Genomic DNA, 25,958 nt, shown 5'->3' with positions numbered 1-25,958 from the left:
TTCAGTGTTTTATTTAACTTTATTCTTTCAATAACAATACTGCCAAATAATCTGCCTGTGTATTTCAAATGAAGTAGGTTATTCACCTGCACTAAGGCCATAGTGCTTATGCAAAGGAATTACCAGTGATTAGACAACTTGGGTGTGATGAAACAAACATGAGAAATGGGGCCTGAAAAAATTATTTACATCATTTATAAGAATAAAATATACAATTTTAATAAAAAGTATATATCCTTTTGTGTTGAACCAGGATCTTAATAATTTCCACTTTCCATTTCAGACTCACACCTAAAAATGCTCAGAGTATAAACATCTATAAAACTATTAAATCTCAAAACATGGGAACTTGGAAATTATTTTTCCCATTTATTACCGTAGTTAGAAAAAGACAATAACCAATATTTATTTAGTCCATTAAGTTAGAAGTCATTTGGCAAAGCACTTAGCCATAAAAGCTAAACCAGAAGACATCAGGAACCAGACTTTGCAACATTTCAAGCACTTCTCATACCAGGGTAAGTTAGAGAATGAGAGTTATTTTCCTCATAACGACATTTTCTACAATGCAGTTTCATTTTTACCTCAGGAAAAGCAAATGTTCACAATTGTGCCCAAAAGTACCATAACAAACAACAAAAGTGCTTACTTTGATCAGCAAACTACCACAATGGCTCCCTTGCTGTGCCCCTTCAGGCTGCTCTTTTAACAAGCTCGAAGTGTATCTACAGGGAGTTCTCTACTTCTCAACACAAATGATAAACACTTCCTTATCAAAATAGTGCAAACAGGAACAAAGAAAAGTGCCATCAACATAAGTAAACTGCAGGAAAAGAAGGCAGTTGAACACTGTGACCTTGCTCTGCTGCTTCAGAGAAATCAGTAGTACTCTTCTCAGCACACCAGGCCAATGTATTCCTATTTACCACCTCGTGCCACCACTACATGCAGAATGGATTTGGTCTTTGGCATATCCTCCTTCATAAAAGTAAATGCACCTGTTCTTTGTACTGTGCATTCAAAAAAGTCAAAAGACTTTTTCAAAACAATAATTGATCAAATCATTGAGTAATTAATATATACAACTCTGTCTTCCCTTTTTCCCTTTATAGCATTCTTTGGAGTGCATAGGAAAGTCTACAGCGACACATCACATACAAAAATCAAGTTTCAGTTTTATGAAAAATACTCAAGTATTTTTAGCATTTATGTACACAAGTTTGTTTACCATATATTCTCAGTCTTTCCTTAGACATATCTTTTATCTTCTTTCTTGGACAGATGACATATTTCACTTATAAAGTTATAGACTGGTAACTATAAAATTAGGCATTTAATTCTAGTATAAATAAGAGTATTGGGAGAAGTAAATTTTAAGTGTATTCATTAAAGTGATGTTGCATGAAGTACTGTTGGCATTAATTTGTTCCATCAAAAATTCCAGTAAAGAGAGAAAATACTATAAATTAAAAAAATACAACTGAACTCTAAACACCTTGCATCTTAAAAGGCTGAGGCCAAATATAAAGAATTACCATTAAATGGGAAAAAAATTGCACTTGTATATAAACAAACTAATTTTAGCCCCCATTAATAACCTTGTTGCTTTTCAAAAAAGAAGTAATAAAACATCAAGTAGCTCACTTCTTATGGCTTCACATGGTGAAGTTCAGGCTTAAATTGAACAGAAGAAAGCTTTTCAACAGCTATCTTTTAGCTATCTGTGAACATATCATCAGTTTCATCATCATTCATCCCTCTTTGGTAGCGTACAGAAGAGAAGGCACTCCAGTGAAGACGCTTCTTTTTGTAGAGGTAAAATACCAGTCCAACTATTAAAACCAAGATAATTAGCAGGGCAAATGCTACAGCCACACCAGTATGATTAGAACCTGAAATAGAACAAAAGAGGAATGTTTTTTATTTAAGAGTTCTGGCAAGAATACTTTGTCAAAGAGTTGATGCTTAGGTAGCTACACACTAATACTGCACAGTTAGCTCAAGTCAAGGCAAACTGCTTCCTATCAGTAGTCTTCACTTCATCACATGGGAAGTTAGATGATAACTCATGCAGGAATGCATCAGTCATTTTTTTGATCAGCTTATTTTTGATCATTCTGTTGTTAATTTACTAATATTTAGGTTGGAAGGGACATCTGGAGTTCGAAAAAACCTACTTGCAAAGGCTGCACTCATTTGGAGGTTTGTATACTTCATAAATCCAATGAGATCCTAGGCTCTTGGAAGGGAAGGTAATTATAGTTCCCTCAGACTGAAGAGATCTTGTTGAGGTCTTCCTTATTGGCACAAAGTTTAATCTATTCCTGCATTTCCACTTAAGTGAAAATGTATACAAAATCAGAAAGATTCCACTGCTTCTTCAGGAACTTGCTTGCTTAATGCTCAGTTAACTGCTTGCTTTCCTGTACAAAGCCAAGAATGAGGGAATAAAGGCCTGAGTCTTTTTCTGGAGCTACGGGGTGACATTCCCAGAAGCCTCCCCAAGACTGAAACCACAATGTGCAGTACTCGCTTACAAGCAGAACTCTTTCTTATTCCACCTACATAAACTCACCCACAACAGACACCCTATGGTAAGAAGCAATGGCAACAACTCTATGCTTTCTGGACATTTCAGTTCTGTTCCTTACCCACTGAGTGGATAGTGAGAGCCAGGAGAAGTAAATTCCTAGACAATTTGCCTCTGAATGCAGTTTTATGGCTAAACAACTCTTGCTTAGGCAAGTAAGAAGTATTGATGGGCTCTTTAGTGAATTGCACTTCCAGACTTTATCCAATAAACCAGAAATTCCTGAAAACAGTTGCTACAAAATCAAGTCTCTGGTAAAACAACTCTTCCATACCTAAAGGAGCTTTACAAACCACTCTGCTTCGACTACGTGCACAGTCAACTTTGGACCACATGCCAGTTGTGGACAGGATAACACTGCATTTTTCATTGGCTTTTGCAGTTTTATTCTCCCAGTTGACATATTTAACTGATGAGCCATCCAGCCAGTTCAGGGACTTCCCTGTTAAAAAAAAACATTACTTAGTCTAGATCACCAAAAGATCCTGTAATGCTGCACAATGTCATTCATAACCTATTGATCTCTTTATATTGCTAAAAAGAAAAGGGCTGACTAGCCATCCCACATATTAAAAGCAGTAAATATGAACACAACTTTTAGCCACCCCTCTTCTCTAGACCTTTAGCAATTGATGCTCTTGCATCAAATATTAGGCAGAAATAACAGAGGTGGGAAAAATTAATTTCAGGGACTCCTGATTACCCTAACTGCAACAGCAAGAGATTTAACTACAGTGAAGTCCAAAGTTCTTTCAAATGTTAAATGACAGATTCCAACGTCAAGTAGAAGTTACTGTAGGCTACCAACGCTGCAGAACTGTTCTTATTTGAGGATTTATGCATTTATATTTACAATATGAAACATTTATGCTCATTCATTGTTGCTACTTCTTACCTTTAAAGTTCTGATCCAGGCCAAGCCATACATTCTTGGTGATGAGATCATGTTCCTTTATGTGTGTGCTCACAAATGCATTTTCCTCAGCATCCACTATAGTCAGAAGGGTTGCTGAAGGATCTAAGGGACAGAGGAAATCAGTCAGAATGGCAACTTACACAATTTTTCATGAAGCTGGTACACTGAATTTATTTGGGAAAAATTACTGTGGGAAAGGGCTTGTAAAATTAGCTTAGAATAACCTTCTGAATAAAGACATGAACCTCCCATCCCCTAAAATACAGCATGTTTTACAAGATAGCTTCAGATGGCTTGTTATTCTACCACGTTATAGAGAATAAAATGGGAGTAAACTTACTGCAGCTGAAGACTACATACATGGAAGATATCAAGAGATATGCCTGATTACTAGTCTTGCCCAAGTAATAGGCTTTCAAAAACATAGTTGAACAAAAACTCAGCATTTTGCTGAGTGTAATTTCTAAATCAATCCTCCCACCATGCCTCAGGTTTTTATGTACAGTAATTAAGGAATAAGAGGGAGGAAAGGGCATGCTCAGAGTGTACCCATCCTCTACAAGTATATAGAAATATAAGCCAGGTGCTTTCTCTTTCAACTACCAGAACAAATTTGACTCAACAGAAAACTGCATCCAGGACTGGGTTTTTTAGATTCTAAATAGTGAGTCCAATGTCACACCATAAGATGATTCCATAAAAGAAAGTTACATCTGTCAATAACTTCTGTGTTAGGGTGATTAAACCTTCTGTCCATGAAACTGATTAACATTGTCTCTGCAATACAATTCTCCACATAGCTCAGCAAAGAAGATAGACAATTCTTTAATGTGACATAACATTAAGTTTGTTACATGCTTTAATATCTATAACATACATACCCTTTGAACCGTTTCATAGGTTAGCAAGCTCCCTATCATCAAGCAGCTATGGCAAGGATAAGAAAGCCCTGCCAACAGCACTAACTTTGCATGCAGATAAAATGTCTTCCTTCAAACCACAAGCATTAAACCTCTGAATCTTCTTCAACTGGCTACCTGCATTTAATCTACTGATACCTGTGTGCCAAATGATCTGTAGCATGTTGCAGTATTTTATTAAGAATTTTCCTCTTGCTATAGAGCTTGCTGTTGCATTTCCTAAACTCAAGGAGCATTAAAATGGCAAAGCTGAAGTATAACCAGTATAAGATTTTAGGTTGTTGGGTTTTATTTCTTCTCAAATAGTGGACTTCTATTACATGTTGTAATGTGATAAAGAGTCTAAACCTACTTAGCTTCTTGCAGATTCTCTTAGCCTCTTCCACATTATACACAGAAAAATTGTAGAATGCCATGTCAAAAGCATAACAGTGATCCCTGTACTGTTCCCACTGCAGGGAGCCACTGCTCTGTGGGCATCCAGAAGATCTACTTGCTTGCTTTGGCTCTAATTTTCTCTCTGCAAAGACAAAGAAATGGATGTTATTTCTGCTGCAGTTTGTGCCCAGTCTCTGGGATAACACAACCATAAGTATTAACAAGGGCTACTACTCCTACCAACAACCACTATTCAGTTAATTTACATTCCTTCTTCTTGAGTCATGGATGAATTTCTTTAAAAATGAGCACAAGACAAATCCCAAATTGTTGGAACAACTTTTATTGCTTTTTTGTGGGTTTTGACATTTATCGTGTATATTAGATAAGTATTTTGATTTAGAAAAGATACATATATTTGATATTCCTATCTCAAGTGCTCAAGAAGTAACCAGATTTGATTTAAGTTTTCACCACTGGATTGATGAGAATTTATCTCCCTGAAGTATTAAAAAGTGTTTTATCATTCCTGATAGAAAACTCTTCTTAAAAAAGGAATCATGTGCAGTATTTCAACCTTGATTTCTACTTCTACTTCTAAACATGTAAACACAACTACACAAAACCTTAAAAATAACACTTACTGTTTGGAGGGCTGTAGCAAATGGCACCTTCAGCAACATTAGTACATTTTGTACGGTTCCAAAATCCTTTAGTATCCAAAAGAACACAGTTCTCAGTAGTATTTGAGTTTTCTAATTCCCAGGGGTAGTAGTCAAAGTCACTTCCATCTGACCATTCAAAATTAGCTTTACTTCCCTAATAAAGGAAAAAAACAAATTTTTTAAACCACACATGACTGTGCTTTAAATCTCATCCGTTGTGAATTAAGTCATGTAGCAATATTTGTCCCTTGTAGAGAGACAAATTAAAGAGCAGGTGGTCTCATCTAAATTCACAGTAAATAAATGTACAACATAGTTTGCATTTTCTTAACATAGAAATTTTTATTATTTGTGGGAACTGAGAAAGTACAGCATGTTCACAAGTTTAAACCTGCAATGTGCCTGTTTTATCCTGTGGGGAACATTTTACTTGGTTCCACCCTGCTGTTCCATTTAAGCAATCTGCCTTCCCTGATATGAACACTAGTGGGTATGTTGGAAACTGCTAAATTCTTGAGATGGCTGCAGTGAGTAGAACTGGGCAGCTCAGGGATGGTTTGCAGTGCTACCTCCTATTTCAGATACCCTCCTGGAAACCCATGACAATGAGGAGTCAGTTGGGGGGGACCCATTCCCAGGTATGCATAGAAATGACACACCTCTGCAGAGGACTATTCCTGCCAACTAACCACCACTAGCAGGTCTGGCAGTTAGTGAGGGGAGCAAGATGAGGCCCACAGGCTTTTGGCTCCACAGTAAAGCAGACAGAGGAGGAAGCAGATCTGCAGCTGCCTCCTGCCATTGTGTGCGGGAGGATGGACAACTTACTGAGAGGCTGTTCCTGAACTGCTCTGGAGAGCCAGTCCTGACCTCAGCTAAGCAGGTTCCACACAGCCTTGTCTGTCTCTATTTGTTAATGAAATCTGATTCTACAGAGGGCCATAAAGTCTGAAGCCTCTAGAGATAGCACAGCAAATCATGCTTGCTTGTGTTGCAAGGAACGATGAGGGAACACTCTATTATTTTAAATTGTCAGGTAGTAGGAAGAAATATCTTAGTGTGCCTACATTCACCAAAATTTAATATTAACACATTACACAGGGTTGAAAATATACTACATGGAAAAGAGATTCTAAGGAACTGGAAAAAAACATCAAAAATATTTCATATCTTGTCCAAAACACTATTTACAGATCTGTTACTGACGTCCCCAACAATATATACTTACATCATGAATTGACAACCCAAGCCACAGAGGATAACCATCCTGTTTGACAATATCTTCTAGAAATAACTGTTCTGATTCACTGTGTACACTTGCTAAATCGCTGTTATTTTGTTGGCACAATCTCAGTGCCTCATACCACGTTAATTTTTTCTGAAGGATCCTGTATGTTCTGTTTCCATGTGGAATAGTGTCGGGCAATGGAGGTTTGTGCTGTTGGTGTCCTATTGCAAAGAATAAGAAGAAAAGTTGAGTGCATTTCTTTCATGTTACTAGGAAAAATACAGAAAGCATTAAAATCCATCTATCTCAGTGTAATTCAAGCATTAAAGTGCTCACTACAAGCCACTTCTATCAGGTAAGTTTACTTTTGCTACTTGGAGCACTGAGTTCAGCAGTTACTGGATGAGCACAGCAAACACATTTCTCCTGATCAGAGTATTACAGCAGTGATGCAGACTGACCAGACGACCCCAGATGCTCATTTCAGCTGTGCCATGTGTTTCACTAGGAGCAAAACCAAAGCCTTATTCAGCAGGAAGGAGCTATGATTTAAATTATGACCCCTCACCCAACACTCCAATACTACTCACCCCTTTCGATTTTACAGGCGAGAATACTGTACATGTTGTAGTGATTAGCGTGCCAACTTTGAGAATAATTATAAATATCCCAAAACCCATCAAGATTTACACCAGCAAAAAAACTGTTCTTCTTTATGATAGGTCTTCCCAGCCTCCAGTTATTGTAAGTCAGATGAGTTTCATCATACCACTTGAGAACTTTATCTGTGGAAAATATTTCATATTTATTAAACCACTGGCATTATGTATACAAACACCACTTAACTTTGAATATATTAATGATATTAAGAGATGTTCACTTTGGAAAAAATGCTGGGATACTGCAAATTATTCTAAATCAGTTTCATATCCAGTGCTAAATACGTTAGCATTACTCATCTTGGCCACTTTACATCCTGCTTTCCAGGGAAATCAAATCTAAACTAAACAGAACATATTGGATCTAATTATCACTCAAACAGAGAGCATGTTAGGTTATTTTGTTCTAGAAGATAAGTACAAATATAAATCATCAGTACAGGTTTGCATTCACTTTGACTTTAGTTATAAACTGAAACGTGCAAAGAATGTGCACTTAATGCTCCAAATTTTGTCTCTGATCCAGTTAATAAGAAAAAAACAAACCCTTAAATCTTACCACTGTCATCATAAATCACACCCAGCCAGACCCACAGAGCCAGACCGCTGAATGAATGAAGCTGCTCAATAACAAAGTTATTCTCCTCTTCATCTCGAACACTCAGAACAAATGCTTCGGGGTCTGTTGAAACATTTTTTACATTACTTTCTTACAAATCCACCTTTAAGTTAAAAAAGAAACTTTTTTTTCTATTAATGTTAACAATTATTACAGATAAGTCAACCTCTGTAAAGGCCAGATCTTTACAACATAACTAATTGAACAGTGCAAAACCAATTTTCAAATGTATTATCAATGGTTCTATCCCTGGTTTTGTGGATAAGTGAAAGATTTCAGCTCCAGAGATGAAGTGACAAACAAGTTGTATGTAGTAAAAGTTCTCTGCATAGAACATAAAAATACCAGTGAACTTTCATGATTGAACTGCTCTATCAGAGAAACAGTATAAATAAAAAGACTGAATTGTAATCAATTAAAAAAATTTAAAATAATTTTTGAAAAGATGAATGTCTGAAGGTTTAATACAAGAGGAAAGCTGTTCCTAAGATTATACTTTATTCAGGATGGACAGAAAATGTCCATGGGCTTTTCACTCTACTTTCTTTGTTCACTTAAGTGTTTCACTCAGCAAAGCTAGAGGCAGCAGGAAACCACGAAGTAAATGCAACTGTAAAGCCAGAATGTTGTCAAGGGTATAACAGTTACCCAAACTATTTAAAACTGGCACATTATCATAAAATCCCCAAACAGACACAAAACCTTGCCATTTTTCAGATTTCAGAGCTCAGCAGCTCCAAGCCTCTTTCCTCAACTCTCCTATCCATGCTCTGGCACTTTCCATCAGGGTAGTGCAAAGGCAAACAGCACCAGGCAGTGCTACACTGCTGCATTACTGCCACAGCCTTTCCCCACATTCACTCTGCTCTCAGTCATTGTAAGACAGTGACTCAGATCCAACACTCATCTCCTCCAAGCTGATCCAAGTCCATAAACACCTGCAGTATGACAAAGTACTTACTCATATTCCTGCATAAATGATGAGCTTCGTGAGGCTTCAGTTCTCTCCATCTATTTTTTGTTATCATAAAAGTGTAGCAATTGTTTCTAAATGATATCCAGGGTGTATTTTTAATCTTATGTGGGCACTTCACTTGTGTAACTTGTTCTTTTTCAGTCTTCTCTAAAAAAAAGACAAGACAACATCAGGACATGAATTATTAATAGCACCACCTGGCCTGGCATCCCACAAAGCACTTTCAGGTACCACTTAAAAACATGTAAGACAAATTAAGTTGTCATCCTTTAAATGTGTTATTTTCAGTTTCCTCATGATAGTGATTTTTTTAAAGTAACAAACCAGCAGTAAGCTCTACTAAAGAATACAGATGCTTGCAAGTTTTCAGTTATTTTAAATAGGTTTAAAAATAAATCCTTACATAAAAGTGCTAAGTGCAGGCCAATAACCAAAAGCTCTTACTGCCTCTAGTGCAGGGCAGACTACTGTAACAAATAAACTACTTCACAGCTAGCAACACCTCTTAGTTCTAAGGCTTTATCTAATATTTGAGGAGTGAGAGTATGACATCATTAACTGCAGTTCCCTGGCCTGTAAGCACAAAATAATTAATCATGTCATAACACCACACTTTACTCTGACTCAGGATGTACAGTGGCTTGTGTCCCCTCACAGAATAAAACCAAAACAAATCATTATGGTCTCATAGAGAAAAAGTCTGTGATGATCTCTCAGAAGAATCTTTTTCTGAAGGATACACAACTAGCACAGCTCTTTCCAGGAAATAAAAAAAAAAACACATCCTACTGCATTCCTGTCTTGTTATAATTAGTAGGTATTTAGAAAGGTTTTGTGAACTTCAGATGATGATTTTCAATTCAGTGTCAACCTTCTACCCTTCTCCATATAGCCATATACCTTCTCCCTGTAGATTTCCATGTCTGAATAGATTTCAGGAGGTTCCAATATTAAGATGTAAACAGTACAGAGATATTTTAATCTTCTCCCACAGGCAAGTGGGAGAGATTAGTATGCAACAATCTCAGAGAAGCAGTGCAAAGACAGGATCAGTTGGCAATAAGGGTACTAACCCAATGCATCCATGCTGAATTTATTTCTAAGGAACAATTAGATTAAGACCAACAGGTGCATGTCCCCTGTCTTTGAAGACAGTTTTTTTTCTTAAGGGCATAGAAATCAGACTGTTGGAGAAAATGTAAGTTTTAAAATGTTGTAATTTTGAAGTTACAAGCTGAAATCATTGAATTCATTTCATAATAAAATAAAAGTCAACTTTTATAAAAATGATGGTTGCATACATACTTTCTGATGCATAGCAAATAGCTCCTCGATTTTCAGAGGAACAGTCAGAAGTTTTCCAGAAGCCATCAGTATCCAAAAACACACATTCTTCATTTGTGTATTCATCATCTTCAGACCAGCGACTAAAACTCACGTGTTTCCCATCCAGCCAGCCATAATGTTTTCCACCCTAGCATTTTTTAAGCAAAAGGGATGAGCTTACACAGAAAAAAATAAGGTGCAGATAATACATTTACATCGGCTAGACATTTTCAGTGTCTCTGATGAGAACTGTAAGTGTTCCACTGCCCTCATGAGCTGATTTCCTGCTCACAATATAACAAGCTTTGTTATTTTAAGTTCTGCAGTTGCAAAAATACAAATTAGCTGAATGGTAAATTATCTAAAAGTAATGTCTCACTACTGTTCATAGGAAGGAAGGCCTACCAATGGGATGTCCAAACTGCATCATTTGCATCTGGATATGGTGGATATCATCTCCTAATCTTGGAAAACTGCTAATAACTGAGAAGAAAGTCCAGTCTCAGTTACTCTATATTGAGTTGAAAGTAATTATTAAATACTTAATTGATTTAATACATCAGACTTGTTCCTGCCCTGGAGGATGCAGGAAAAAAAAAACCACATAACAAGCAGCATGCTATCTTTAAAAAAATCTTACATTTGAAAGTCTTTGGGAAATCCCCCTACTGTTGTGTAATTTGTCTTATATCTTTCTTTTGTGTCTGATTTCAGCACTGGAGTAACAAGTTCTGTTGACCAGTTGCATTATAATATCCTTTCATGTGACATTTTAATTGTGCCCAAATAATGAAGTGTTGCAATAGTGAAGAGCCAGTGCATGCCTGAGCTCTATGCCCCAAAATGAATCATTTGATCTTCACTTACAGATAAAAAAAATCAAAAGAGATGGGAAAATAGGTTGTCTGGTTTCCCCATTTTCACTAAGATTAAATGGTTATTTCCTTTAAAATTTTAAAAATATTCTCCATAAATTATATACTCAAATTTCTGTTTTCCTCTATTTGCTAAAGTATCCAGCAGCCCAGAAGTGACAATAGAAGAACATAACACCACAGTGCTGCATGAACACCAACATACTGTGTAGGTAAGGCACCTCTAAAAAAATTCTAACTTTTTTCTTGCAATTATCTCCAGACTTATGTGTGTGACAAAAGAGATAAACTTAGCCAGCAAGCCCAAGCCATCCCATTAACAGCTGAGACATCTCTCAATCCACAATAAAGATTTTCAAGAGGTCCTCCAGCTAATAAAGATAAAAAGTAAAAAGCAACCCCTCCTGCATGATTTTATTTTTTTTTCCCAAATACAAACCATAGGGAGAAAGAAAAACCCACTAACCTGTCTCAGAGATGCCTCTCTCAGACTCACAACACAGGTATAAATAACATGAAGTAACAATAGAATCTAAGTTAAACTTCAAAAATGCCTCTCCACAAGTATTCAATGATTCATTTTGAATTTTATTTGCCACTTTTAGTTTTGCCCTTCCAAAACAGATTTTTAGGTCATCTTTCCAAAGTGGTACTGTAAACAGTGGTGATGATATTAAATGGCAACACTCATTATTCATTTGTAAACAAAAGAGATGACTCAGTAACCTATGTTGCTGCCACTCTACAATGCATCCCTTCATCATCAGTCTTTTAAAATAATTTTATCATCATCCTCAATTCATCCAGTGGAGTTCAAGAATATATAACTTGGAGAACTGAAGGTTTAAAACATTTATCTTGAGATGGTTATCCCTAAATTAAAACAGTTTTTAGCCCAGAGAGTAATTTGTTACTGAATTTCTTTAACTCAGGTTTTGTTTCACACAACTGTAGAAATTACCTTAAGCCACAGTCTGAGGAAAAAACAAAACTTACATCTCTGCTGAAGAGTCCAGTCCAGAGTGGGTAATTATGAAGAGCAGCCTGAACAGCAAGAAAAGCCTGCTGGAACTGATCTGTGATGCTAACAAGCTGCATCTTGTTATTTATGCATGCAGCCATTGCATCATTCCAGGACAAATTCTTCAGAATTAACATGTATTGAACATTTTGATAGCTCAATGTTTCATTAATGACTTGCTCTGTCTGGTTATCAGCAGTACCTATACATAAGAAAAGAAGTCCAGTAATTAGGTAGTTAAATACTGTAATACATTTTAAACTCCCAATATCTCTGTAACAATCAGAAAAACCTGTTTGACTACACTTGGGAAAAAAAATCTTAGATAGTAGATTATGCTGATAATTATAGTTAGAAGCAAACATCATTGATATCTTAGATAGAATAATATATATTAAAAATAATTATTTTCAGCCAATGTATTATTAAATATCTTTTTGTCAATTTAGGTTCATTTATTTTTATATGCTATTTTAAATTAATTGCTAAATAATTTATTGAATTAAAAACATATTCTCTAACTTCAATTATACACAAATATGAGAGAGCAAGTGCTCTCTGCTGTAATATAGCAACAGCCAAACATGACTCATTTATCTCTGTGGAGCCTGTGGATTTATGCTTATGCAAATCTATTGTGCCACAGAACCTGTCTACGCAGATCTTGGTACAGCAGTCCCAGAACTCCTTACTGCCATCCATGAATATAGTGAGAACTGTTTTCACCTCCACTTAACTAACTGCAGAAAATCCAGCTTGCATGGGGAGGGAGATAATTCACTATTTGTGCTCTGAGCACAGAGTGTTATCACAGCTACCAGCACCACACCTGAAGGCACAGCTCAGTGATGCATGGCCACTGCAGTTAATAGAAGATGCAAATACTCCTGTGGGTGGTAGGGTTAAGCATACAAATGGTAAACCCAAAAGCTTCATACACAACCAAAAAGAAACTCATTCTGCAAAAGGCAGAACTCACCCAGTATTTAAAACACTTGAAGTAGAAAAATGCCTGCAAGGGGTGAGGGGAGGCATCACTCTATAAATACCAGTATATAAATGGCTGATTGATTGGCTGACAGGGCCATTTTCCAAAACACATGACGACAGAAACACAATATTAATTTGATATTTACAGCTTTCAATAGATCAGAAAACTGACAAGGCTCAAACAGATTGTTTCAAGTAGTTTGTCTGCTGCCAAATGCTTTCACTTAGTAAACAGCTACAAAAGAGAACCATGGAACCCAGGGTGCCATCACACATCAAGGGGTACCAAATTGGAAACAAGGCAGTAAGCAAAATGTTCATTTCTGAAAAAATAATTGCTGATGATTACCATCTCAAGAAATTCTGCAAAACACAGTCATGCCAAGATTTCCAATGAACATGAATTATCTTTTTCCTGATGATAAAGCCCTAGACAGCTTCGACTCTCGCACAGCTGTCCCTACAACCTGCTGAGGTCCCTCCCAACCCAAACTATGCTTGGATCCCTAACACAGTACAAGACCAGACCATAGCAGGACACATTCTCTGTCACTCCAAAAACCTTTCTCATTACACCTTCTGCAGCTGTGGCAAAGAAGCATTGAGTATTTAGTCACTCCAGACTAATAAGTGATTGATATAAACAGATACACTGACAACCTCCAATTGATAAAAGTCTCCTTTTCACATTTTTATGACATCTCTTCCATCCAAACTTCTAATCTTAACACTTAGAATTTCTGGAGTATTTGGCACTGAGTAAAGAAGATTTTGTATGTTAAATGGAGGTGGGAGGTGGAAATCTCTGTCTATTTGAGACTGAGGAAGGTGGGTGTAGTCTTGGGCATTTTGTACACCTAGGTTTCTTTGTGTTTGATTCTTTTTTAGAAGATAGCATGTTCATTACTTAAAAGGATTATTTATATAAAGGAACCTACTCAGAAGTGGGTATGCTGAACATTAGCCCATAGTAGTAATTAAATGCACATAATAACTATATGTGTTTGATCTTATTCCAGTAATTGGTATTGGCCAACCCACATGGGGACATCTGAATATTATTTTTAGTTCAGATTAAAAAATCCCACTCACATCAACTCTCAAGTTTTCTCTGGGGAGAGACAAACTTCAACATTTAAAGTCTATGATACTTTACATTCTCATAGAACTAAAAGACAGAGGATGTACTTAAGGAGGATATAAATATTGTGTGATTCCCTCCTAGGGCTTCTCACTTCCACAGTTCTGAAAAGGAAAAAGGAACCACTTGTTCCACCCCTCAGTGTACATGACCTCTATACACACAGAACATTAAAGACCCATCTGCTGAAGTGTAATTCCACTGAGACTGCACAAAGTCTCTCAGGAAAACAAATTCTCCCTGAACTGGCCTATGAAACACAATAGGGAAAATTCTGAATGGCTGACAAAACAGGCCCCAGATCATCCTCTACACTCTGCTTTTCTAGAATTTACCTGCTCAGTCTCTACAAGAATCTTGCTCTTCAAGTGAAATCATTTACATGCATTAAAGTCTCCTGGCACATGCACCTTTAAACTCTGGCTGCAATTTATTTTGACTCTTCAGACTTACCTACAGACCGCTGGCATATACCCAAGAAGTGCCTGTCAGCACAAGCAGTGAAATTCCATGTTCCAACATATTGTGATTTGGGATCATTGAGGATTACACCACACTGATTGTTAAATTCTTCATCAAAAAGCTGAGAAACAGAAATATCCTTATCAGACTCAAATAGGGTAAAAACATACTTGTGTAGAGGTGAAGTAACATGAGTCTAGGAGAACCCCAGCTGTCTGAACTTGTTTAAGAAGTTTCAAAGGAGTGGTGCAATACAGCTTATACAGCTTACCTGTTTTACAGACACTACCAGGTGCCTGGACTCAGAAAGTTTTCCTAAGCTAAATACATTTCAGAAGTTGTCATCCAAGTAAAGGTAAACAGAACTCCAGTACTGTCAGCTACCCTGTTGGCCAATTAAAATGACTAACTGGGGAATTTGGTCTGTTACATGGGGGGTTTTCTTGACACAACATTCCAAATTTCATTACTCAATAGGCAAAAGAAATCAAAAGTCAGAACTTACATCCAGTGGAATTTTCCTTAATCTCCCTGTCAGGAGTGGGTGAAAGTTACTATACAACAGTCTACTCTCATCTATCCATTTGTTTTCCCTTGTACTGAACAGGAACTGTAAACCAATCCAAATATCTTTTGGCAGGCCAGGAAGCAAGGATGTTATATAGTCTGTTGGACAGAAGAGTAAATATACACATTGTGGTTAGGAAAACAGTAAACCTCCAAAAGAAGACTTCATGTAAGTAAGACAATGCAATCCTTGTTTGTGTTAATTTAATTTTTCCAGCCCTTCATGATTGATGAATGCTTACCATCCCTTCCTTCCATTTGATAACACCGTTCATATTGATTTTATCTGAAAGGAGCAGGCTATTGGTATTTGTCCTTCAAATTCTGAGCTGAGGAGAAGTTAGGTGATTTAATCTGTTCCTTTGCCCACTAATTGGGAGTCATTTATTCACACACAAATTTAAGAAGCTGCTTTTCCACAAGTCTGCAAGATCTTCTCTTGTCTTGCTGCCCTTTCTCAATTGATGGAGGAAGCCTTATCTCCCATCTTTCTCTTTTATATATCATAACTCAGAACGTTTTTTGGATTCTGGCAGACTTTGTCCACCTCACCATCAGAGATGGCAGGACAGGTCAAATGAAGTCAGATTGAGCTGAAAAAAAATTCAGCCAGGTACATCCTTGTATCAGACCCCCCTTAGTGACCATTCTGGCAAGAAATAATGGGCTCTGGTAACCCCTCAGGCAGCAAACACATTCACTAAACTTGACTAATTTAGAAAGACAAATCAAAGCTGTGTAATTAGCTACTGCTGGCATGTTTCAGCTATTGGTCACATGCCAGACTAGCCACAGCCCATTTTCTGAAGCAGACAAAGCCACTGTAGATTTGCAGGTCAGGGCTAGCCCCCAATACCACTGGGAGGAGTAGAGGCAGCCCACAGAAAGAAGCACATTTTAAGAGGACTTTGTCTCCTTTCCATATAGGTGGTCTCCATCACAGAGAAAAGAAAAACAAACAAGACAAAATAACAAACACTTCCAAATGCACCAAATCACACAAGGGATCCTGCTATGTTACAATTCAAAATGGCTGTGCTTTTCCAACCTTAAATACATACAAAACACACAGGCCTGAGACATGTATATTCCTGTACATAGTCCTATTCCTCCCCAATAACAGCAGTAAAAGAAAATTACCATTAAGCTGCTGCCTGCAGGTACACTTCTGACTTCTCTAGTCTATTTACCATATTTTGTTTGGCAAGGGGTTATTTGCTTATAAAGAAAATATGCACTGTGGGCACTGCAGAATTCAACTGAGCTACTTCAGATACACCCTTGGAGAACTCTTAATTATCCACAAGAATATAGTTGCAAATTCAGCCATATCATTCATCAGTTTACTGTTGAACATTACTTGCAGCCAATATGAACCCATTTCTTCCTCACTGCATTTCTCTCATTGACCTTAGTTGATTTAGGTGAAACAGTTCTGTCTTCCAGTTCTCCTGCTTTCCATCCTCTCCTCAGTGTCCTGAAGAGCTCAAAGGGGGTCACTTTGGACACATTGCCACATTAAGCTGCTCAGCACATGCAGAAACAGAGGGTCCTGTGCTCCAGCTGGCATTGTATTTGCCACCTCATTCCCACATACAAAGCTGAGCTTCTCTTGGAAGCAGCTTCTAAGGTGGTTTTTCACAGTGCAAAGTCTACAGTCTCAGTTATGCTTTAGCTAAGAAAGACAAACAAGTCTTCATTCAGTGATGACCACTTTATGCTCAACTCTCAGTGCAAGGTTTTGCAACTTTTTCCTTTTTGTAACAGGTTAAGATCATATAGAGAAGCTGCTCTTCAAACTGGTTCAAGTATCTGGTAACTGCATTTCCATGTTATGTTTCAAGTGATACAAACAACAGACAACACATTTTTAATCAGTCCTGGATTTTTAGAATGCTCCTAGTATGCCTGTGGATAACCTGGATTTTTAGAATGCCTGTGGATTTTTAGAATGCTCCTAGTATGCTTGTGATTTATGCTCAAGCTCTTAAGCAGAACTATTTTGAATATAGAAGAGAAGCTGCACACTAAAGTGCCCTCAGCTCACCACCATACCTTGGTCAGCTTGATCTGAGATAGATGGAAGAGAGCCTCCAAAAGTTACACACTTTTCATTAGCTGCATTAAATGTTAAATGGTCAGGTTTCATCTTTAGAAAACACTGCAAAATAAATATAATGAAAATTATTTTCATCATACCATTCTGCCTAAGACATAAATCAAAAATCTTAAACTAACCCTAAAAAGTCACTTCTCATTTCCTGTAATAAAATATAACAATTTTTTTGCAGAAAGCAAGAGACATGATACTAGCTGCAAACATTTATTTGGTTCAGCAGAGTAGCTAAATGTAAATGATCTCCCTGACAAATGCCTCACTCATATTCAGTAATTCTTATTTGCCACCTCAGAATCATGTACTGTTTTAGGAATGACAACTCACACATGAACTCTGCAGTCAGATAGTGCTGGTCAGGAACTTGCAATAAGCTACCTTTAGGGAAAAAATACTTGGGAACTCCAAGGTCTATTCTGCAATGATGTAAAGTAAGTTTGCAAACTTTGGCACAACGTAATGGGAAGATTTGATGCACATGTAAAGAATAATGGTGGAGCAAACAACAGGAATGAGTCTCACTAAGACTTTAGACAACTGCCTTAAAACATAGTACTGAAGTAATTAATTATTCTATGGATTCTGACTTATTGGTTAATTCTTAAAAGCTGCTCACTTTTTCTTAAGTAAATTTAATCATTAAGGCAACTCAGGAAATGGTGTCTGCCACCTTGCTGCCTGCCTATGATTACTCCAGAAAAGACACAACATGCTTCTGCCACAGAAATCTCATCCTCTCCCTTTCGAATCCTTCTCTTCATCCAAAGAAGAAGCCCAAGTCTAGACACTACAACCAATGTTTTTGGACCTAAATGTGTGGTGATGGGAAAGCAAAACAATCTGAAAATGAATGCTTTGAATTTAAGAAACCATCAATCCTGAACAAAGAACAAAAAGGGGAGGAGATTATTTTAATCACTATACTTAGTTTTCAAAAGTCCATTTCTAGTCTATTCCTTAACAGAGGGTCTACCTCCTCCTTTCTTTCAGACAGGCATTCCAGCTTACTGGACTGTGAAGAACAGGCAAGGATGATGAACTTGTGTTATCTCTGTACCTTATTCCGGAACTGATGCCAGCCCTTAGGGCAACCTCCTTGGGCTGGGCGGTAACTGGGATCGTGTTTCTCTAGTAAGGAGGCATTGTTCTTTTCACAGATGAAGGGCAGTTTCACATTACAATTGACTGGGTAGTCTGCAGAAATAGAAGTTTAAAAAACAGTTATGGTAATGCCCATCACACTCCAGCTGCTTTATGACATGACAAAGACCAGACTGAAGGGAAACCATTTTTGGTGCAACCACAGTGAACTACTGTCCAATTGAAAGCATTAAAAATAGCAGTAGAGCAGAAGGCAAGCATAAATCATTTATATCAGACAGTAGTACAATATTCCTAAAGATCCAGAGTCTCAACCTTACTTACAGTATTACCAGTTCGTTTAGGCAGAGAGAACTTGAAAACAGAATATTATTGAAAAAAGATTTTGCATATGAGGACTAACCTTGTATTCTGGCAAAGAGGGTACACCTAATTGTCAAAAAAAGCCAAAAGGAATCCTTTAATGTCTACATGGAGAGCATCTGGCCTGCACTGCTTTACATGACTCCTGCAGTCATAAATGGACTGACTTCCTGGTCTAGAGCAATTTTTAGCTAACAGAGATGAAAACAGTTCAGCAGCAACCAACTGAATAATGGGGGAAACAGGCTTTAAATGGAAATGGTAGAAGACAGGAGGAGCTTCTTGTTCTCTAGAGGTTATACATTTTCCTCAACATAAATGTGTTGAGGAAAGGAAGCAATACACTTCAAGTACCACCAGGAGGCTTTTTCATTACTTTGTCTATCCCTTACAATATGACTCCAACAGTTAATGGAATTTGTGTCTCCAGATTTGTACACGGTTGGCAGTACAGAGTTAACCTCTCTAATTGACAGCTCTCAGACAAACTCCAGACCTCAGAATATGTAGCATGAACACAAAAAGGTAGCCACCAAAACCAGATTTCACCTAATTAATTTATGTTGCAAAAAGAGTGACAAGCTATCATAAATAAAATGTCATTTGAATTCAGGTTTCCTTCTGGCCATTAAGAAATATTACCATGGTTCTACCATGAGGAAGTAATAAATGATTCAACAGTCAATCAGATAATCATGAAGAAGCCATTCACTCCTATTTTGGTATCGATCTGCATTTAATAGAAGAGTTTGGGTAGAACAGTAATTACTACTTTTCTTCTTTTCAAATAATACAACAATAGCAGAGGGTGAAAAATAAAAGCAACCTTACCTCTATACCAGTTCTTTCTGGAAATATACCAGCAATCTCTCAGTAATCTATCATGGAAGCGTGGAAATAACTGTAAACTGGATATAAATATTTCAGTTAATCTCCAATGCAATGTGATCTTCACAGACAAACTCTGATAGCGACAGTGTCAGTGCAAACAAAAATTTGGCTATTAACTGTTTCTAGATGCCCTACACAAAATAGGCAAGAAATAAATATGTGGTAGGTTCAGCAGTTATGTGCGTGCCCAAATTAACTGTGTTGAGATGCGCAGAATGACGTTATTTATCACCATGCTGCAATCACAGCACATTGCCAGGACAAGTGAAGGGAATAGGAACTAGCTCTCGTTTCCTTTTCACAATAGTGCATTGCTATAGTATTCTGGAAAGTGAAGGACTTTCCTTGTAAGAAGCCCATGAATCTTCCCTGCAGCCAGAAGGGAATGATGCAAGAGTTGCTGTGAGTCATCCCAGTTCTACAAGGCTATACTAAAGTCCTCCAACACTTTGGCATTACCTAACTAGAAGAGTGATGTCTTAAACCAATTTCCTATTCCCTGTTCTTGGGTATTCCTCAATCCTCAGAATCAACAGACTGGGCACTTTTTTCTGGTCAGTTCTCCAAATGTTAACAGAACACAGAAGTTTGCCCAAAACCCCAATAAAAGCATTTCAAAGATCAAGGGAATATATTAGCTACTAGGATCACACATTTCAAGGATTCACACAACAAGACTAAGATACCTAAGCCCAACAGCCCAAAATTTAGAGGTTCTGATAACACACATAAGAAATGGAAGACTAACTCAGTTACAATAAAATTCCTATGAATTAACTACTCTAGTTAACAATTCCTAAAAAGCACAAAATAAAGCTTACAATAAAGCAACTCATAATTATTCTACATACGGTGAATGATAGCTGTAGCCATAATCAATAAACTTCAGCCACCACTTCTGTTCGCTGTTTGATAACTGTGGAAGGAAAGAAAAAACCCAGTATTTTACAACCCACATAGAAAGAGCTCCTGACTCTACCAAACATAGAACAATGTGACAAAATTAGTCACAGAGGTACCGAAACTTGACATGTTTTTCTCAGATGCCTTACAAGAATGTACCTTTATGCCATGAACAACACAAACCCCTTCCATATCAGACCATCCAGAATTTCTAATTAAATCCTCTCACCAGGTGAAAAACTGTATGTTGTCCTGTGCACAAAATTAAGACCTAGCACAATTGTTAGTGAAATATTTGCACACCATGGGATGCTTGCATGGTGGGCCTGCTATGACACTTCTTCCCCATTCAGAGAGCTTTGTGTTTTTTTAGTGTTGTTAAACCTACTTTTAAATTTAAAAATTCTTTTACCAGACTGCCATTAAAATAATTCTCTTTTATCCCATCTTTTCCTTTTAAGTACAATTGAAAACCATTCAGACCAACAAGAAAAATAAAGAAACTAGGATTAACATTTTCTTATATTGGAAAACTTGGCAAGTAAATTTCCCTGCAAGGGAAAGTAACTGTGAAAACAGATTACACCCCCTTACCTTTTCTATTTGAGATAGTATTGTCCTGAGTTTTGGGTAAGACTCTACAGAGGCTAAATCACTATCATTTTTTTGACAGTAGGAAATAGCTTCCTGGTAGCTCAGGTTTTTATCTGGTACAAACCACAGCTCTGCTCCATCAACAACAAGCGGGGGTCCATGAATTCCAATTTCATCTACACAGAAGAAATATCACATGAGTAAGAAATGAATTCTGAAATACAAATATTTTCTTTTTCTGAATTTATTAGGGAATCTCAATTTGACACTGGAAAGAGTCAATGCTCTGCATTTTGAACTCTCTCAAAACCAAATTCCATCAGTTATAATCTTTTCTGGAATGAAACAGGCATTGCAGTAGCAATGTAACAAACCTAATAAAAGATACTGAGTACAAACAACCCTATAACATAGTGGAAAAATACAAAAGAAGTCAAATTACCTGGTATGTACCACTCTGGTGTCTTTGGAGTGCTACCTGTTCAGAAGAAAAAAGAAAAGTCACTGAATTCCCTTTCTAACAACACTATAGCCACCAATAATAGAAGTGATTGTTAGTACTCATACTTCTCAGCATTCATGATGAAAAAAAAGGAGAATGAAATCATACACGGGCTTAATAGTTTAAAATTAGCCAATATAAAATTAATGGGAGTACTGCATACCTCCATCTTGCATATCTGTGGTTCTTTCATCTCTCAAGCATCAAAGTAGTATTTCCACCAGAATCTCACCCCAACAAGAAAGTTTCATCCCAATACACCTTTTAATCAACAACCCAAATGTAAAAGTCTACTGGATTACATACTGCATGAAAAAACCTGGATCTGTGCAGATATGCCATGCTACTCTTTTGTATTCCCACTCCTCACTACAATAAGGAGCTAGTACACCTGTTCTACAAGAAGAGGGCTAGTTGACCTAAGGTTGACGCAAACTGTACACCCAAAATACTTGTGGTGATTTAGTTAAAAATATCACTAAGAACCGTTAAGTCGAGTCCACAAATGCTGCAACTCAGTGGCTTATATCATCACACAAGAAACCACTTCTTACTTCATGGGACTAGAAAGAATACATGAGCAGTGATACTGCATTCTCCTCAGGGTCAGTTTCTAAGTGTACATCTGTTTGTATGTGACATCAGTGAGACATTTAATGTACTGTCCTCTTTAGCAGTTCAGAGAGGAAACAACAAAATGCTGTTTGCAAAGTTTCTACTATAGGGCAATAATTACAACTCATTGTATTAAACTCCTTATATGAACAGATGGATGCAACTGCAGTTTACCTTTTGTTATCTGGCAGACCCATTCAAGCTTAGCTTCACAATCAAAAGGCCTGAAGTAAAATTCAAGGTCTCTGGCTTCATGGAAGTAAAATCTCCAAAACGATCTCCGTGAAAACTGTGAGGTCTGCATATAAATAGAAACAGAGAACTGAGTTAGGATAGCATAGGCCTTTGAAATTTAAAATTAAACTGTAATAAAAAGGTCCTTTGGCAAAGTCAGTGTATTTTACTGTGTTGTTAGTCACACAATTTATTTTGCAAATAAAAGAGCAGCTATAACTTCAACTATAACTCTTCATGTTAGCTAATGCTGTGAAGTAATTACATAAAGGGCTTAAGGTCATCTACACACAAACAGGTGGTTTTTCTAGAACTAATGTTTCTTAGGGTTTTTGTAGTGCCCAGTTTCTCATAGATGCTTATTATTAAATTATCTATTGCAACTTGTTCCCCTGAAATGAATCTCATTTCTGTTGAAAAGAACTGGCACAGAAACAATCATTCTTATTTAAAATTATTTCTTACAATCAAGCTTGAAGAACTGACTTCACTCCTGCTGGTGTCTCCAGTAAAGAGAATTCTTTAACATTTACTGAAATGGCATGTCTATAACTAGCAGGCAGGAGAGGAAAGTTACTATGTTCACAGCATTCCCTTCAAAGTGCTCTCCTAGGTCTAAAATTTTAGGAGCTCAATGCTGACCAGGTTCCCAGTCTGGGGTCATGAACACAGGAAAAGCAAATGAGGGCAATGGCTGTGCACAGAAGGAAAGGGATGCAATTATCCTTTCCCCCAGTAAATCCTAAAAGCAGAGGTGGTTCTATTTAGGTTAAAAGGGATGGTAGGTACTGCAAAAAGTCAGATGATACTTCAGAAAAATAAAAGGCTATTTTAAAACTCATGCCATCAAGACTAAATTAAGTGTTGAAGAGCTTAATCAGGAATCAAGCTGAGGTCTGACATTTGAAATTAGAAACCAACAGAGAACATACAGTCTATTTCACAAGTAAACAAGGAAATACACACAATAAACACAAACACATGCTCTGTCCTGGCTACTGCATTCCCCTTCAGGCTTTATTATATTTTTCTTAATCTGCAGTTCAGAAAAGCTAGTATAGATTTTTTTAAAGTTACTGGTAGGGCTCTCTGTGCTTTTTTCTTTTCGACTCCATGACACATCCTTAAGAATTATATGTAATATACAAGAGATCCATAGTATGTCACTATGCAATACAGAATAGCATTGTTACTAAAACAGTTTGTAGTTAAAAAGATACAAAAGAAGTCCTATGAAAGGTTATCATTAGCATAGCACTCATCTCATAAAAATACTTAATTAAGGGAAAGTTTGTAATAGGTGTAGATTGATAAAAGGAACACTACAGCTTTTTCACTATCCTTAGAAAACATCTAAACCTAAATTCAGTTTACAACAGGAAATTTTTTTTTTCCAAGTACTTCCAAGTAAAAACACACATTACTAAAAACCCTGAAACTAACCTTTAATGCAGCACAGTCTCTTGTATCATACTCATCTTCCAGAAAGTCGAGTGGCATAACAACACTGGTTACCTACAGGATGAGCGACAGGGTGAAAGAATCAGCATCTGACACTCTGCTGCGGCAATCCCAAGAGATAACCTTTCAAACCTGGGGTCCCATTATGTTTATTACTATTAAAGTATGTGTTGAATGGCAGTTAGTCCTTCAGTTTTGAGTCTCCATGTCTGTTTTTTGGAGGGGAGGAGGAAGAACTCACAATTTCAGACAAATAAAGCAATTACAGCGAGGAAGATACTTTTGGAAAAGTCTGACAACTAGGAAATGAGCTGATAAACCCTTCCTTCGGTTGTGGTATGAAGACACCTTGTTTTCTCCACCATCTCTTGGATGTTTACTACATACTACATTTCTGTGAAATTACTTTAATATAATGGAGATGGAAATCAGGTTAGCCTTGTTAAGATACGTTTTTAATTGGAAATCTGCTTGCATGACACAACCTTCTTCTGAATTATTAATCTGTTGAAAGACTTGACAAATTTTAATTAAGATATTTATCAATTTACTTTCAATGCAGTCCTAGTTGAAACAAATCAGTATGTGACACTTCCTGATTAAAAGTTAACTTACTGGTTTGTTATCACTCCATTGCCAGGTTCCCAAAGAATCAGGACTCCTCTTATTCATTCCAATCCAGACCCATCTGTCATTGCTGTAAATAAACAAGATACAATCTTATGCCAAGCATATGGTTCAGCTCATTTAATAGGAAGACTGACCTATGGCATGGCATTATTTAGGAACAAGCAGCAAAACCAAGGTTTTAGTTGTAGCAAGTCAAAGAGAAAATAGACACAAGGGCTGGGACCTCTTCTGTACAGAAGAAAACTAACTTTTTGTGGGCTGCATCACCACTTCATCTGTTGTCACTTGATATAATGGTCTCTTCCAGAATCACACACAGGGTGTTTATATAGTTTGGTTCCCTTTCTCTTGTACACCTTGGGCTATCTCCTAAATACCATCAGCTCAAATTCACTCTTCCTCAAATCACACAAAAGCTTCTACTCCAAGAGCTGGCCTATTTTCCTGAACTCTGTAAGTGGTATAAACATACTAAACATGGGCACCTATTTCAATTATGAACCCTCGCAAATGAGGTGCAGACATAAATCAGCACCTAACACCACTGACTTCAATGGCTGCATCAACCAGTGGCAGTAGAAATTTTAGTCCTGTCAGAACTGGGTTTTTTCCTAGATTTTACTTCCTCATTTTCCAAAAGCAGCAGACACTTAAATCTAAGACTTCAGTTATGGTCAAAGATACAAAATTACCTGAAAAAAACAGGTTTACAACGTAAATACTCAAATCTGTAGTAAGAACCTTTACAATAATATTTTGCTTATGAATCTAAAGATGCTGTAACAAAGATAAAGGTGCTAGTCCAACTGCAAGGTTAGTTTTGTACTGCAAATTCTCAAAGATTAAATAGTGTGCAGGGCTCATAAACTGAACTTTATGATAACTCACTCCAATCTAATACCCTGCCCAGTAAAGTCAATAGACACTGCTCTGAATGACTGTATCAGCTGGAAGCAGCAGAGGGGAGAAAGATCATGAGTTTCTTCTGAAATCACAGACTACACCAAACCCTATTGCAAAAGAGCTGTGGAAAAGGCACCCTCACCAAGATGGTCTGACAATAAAGCATTGATGCCAAACTGCAGGGCTCCTGCAGAACTGTATCAGGAGCAACATCCCATCAGGATGCACCAAATACAAAGAAGGAACACAGAACATTTGAGGAAATTAGGAGCTTAGGCTATTAACAAGGATTAAGGATTTTCTTGTATAGTC

At 37.1% G+C, this 25,958-nt stretch overlaps 1 protein-coding gene across 1 annotated transcript in view; it reads right to left on the bottom strand.

Annotated features, from left to right (window-relative positions):
- LY75 (lymphocyte antigen 75) overlaps positions 1-25,958 on the bottom strand; it is a 43,574-nt gene continuing 17,616 nt past the window's right edge. The window contains exons 14-35 of the mRNA XM_058028101.1: positions 24,729-24,810; positions 24,096-24,167; positions 22,593-22,716; positions 21,744-21,779; positions 21,302-21,477; positions 20,656-20,720; positions 19,745-19,821; positions 18,507-18,643; positions 17,389-17,494; positions 15,272-15,432; positions 14,758-14,887; positions 12,149-12,375; positions 10,257-10,425; positions 8,937-9,098; positions 7,916-8,038; positions 7,288-7,482; positions 6,698-6,918; positions 5,449-5,623; positions 4,779-4,946; positions 3,486-3,608; positions 2,865-3,032; positions 1-1,892 (exon numbers count right to left, since the gene is read on the bottom strand). Coding sequence (XP_057884084.1) covers positions 1,714-1,892; positions 2,865-3,032; positions 3,486-3,608; positions 4,779-4,946; positions 5,449-5,623; positions 6,698-6,918; positions 7,288-7,482; positions 7,916-8,038; positions 8,937-9,098; positions 10,257-10,425; positions 12,149-12,375; positions 14,758-14,887; positions 15,272-15,432; positions 17,389-17,494; positions 18,507-18,643; positions 19,745-19,821; positions 20,656-20,720; positions 21,302-21,477; positions 21,744-21,779; positions 22,593-22,716; positions 24,096-24,167; positions 24,729-24,810 — 3,076 coding nt within the window. The 3' untranslated portion in view covers positions 1-1,713. The remainder of the gene's footprint in view (positions 1,893-2,864; positions 3,033-3,485; positions 3,609-4,778; positions 4,947-5,448; positions 5,624-6,697; positions 6,919-7,287; positions 7,483-7,915; positions 8,039-8,936; positions 9,099-10,256; positions 10,426-12,148; positions 12,376-14,757; positions 14,888-15,271; positions 15,433-17,388; positions 17,495-18,506; positions 18,644-19,744; positions 19,822-20,655; positions 20,721-21,301; positions 21,478-21,743; positions 21,780-22,592; positions 22,717-24,095; positions 24,168-24,728; positions 24,811-25,958) is intronic.

Source organism: Melospiza georgiana, chromosome 7 (assembly GCF_028018845.1).
Source record: "Melospiza georgiana isolate bMelGeo1 chromosome 7, bMelGeo1.pri, whole genome shotgun sequence".
NCBI classification, from domain to species: domain Eukaryota; kingdom Metazoa; phylum Chordata; class Aves; order Passeriformes; family Passerellidae; genus Melospiza; species Melospiza georgiana.
This window is presented reverse-complemented; position numbering and strand designations above follow the sequence as displayed.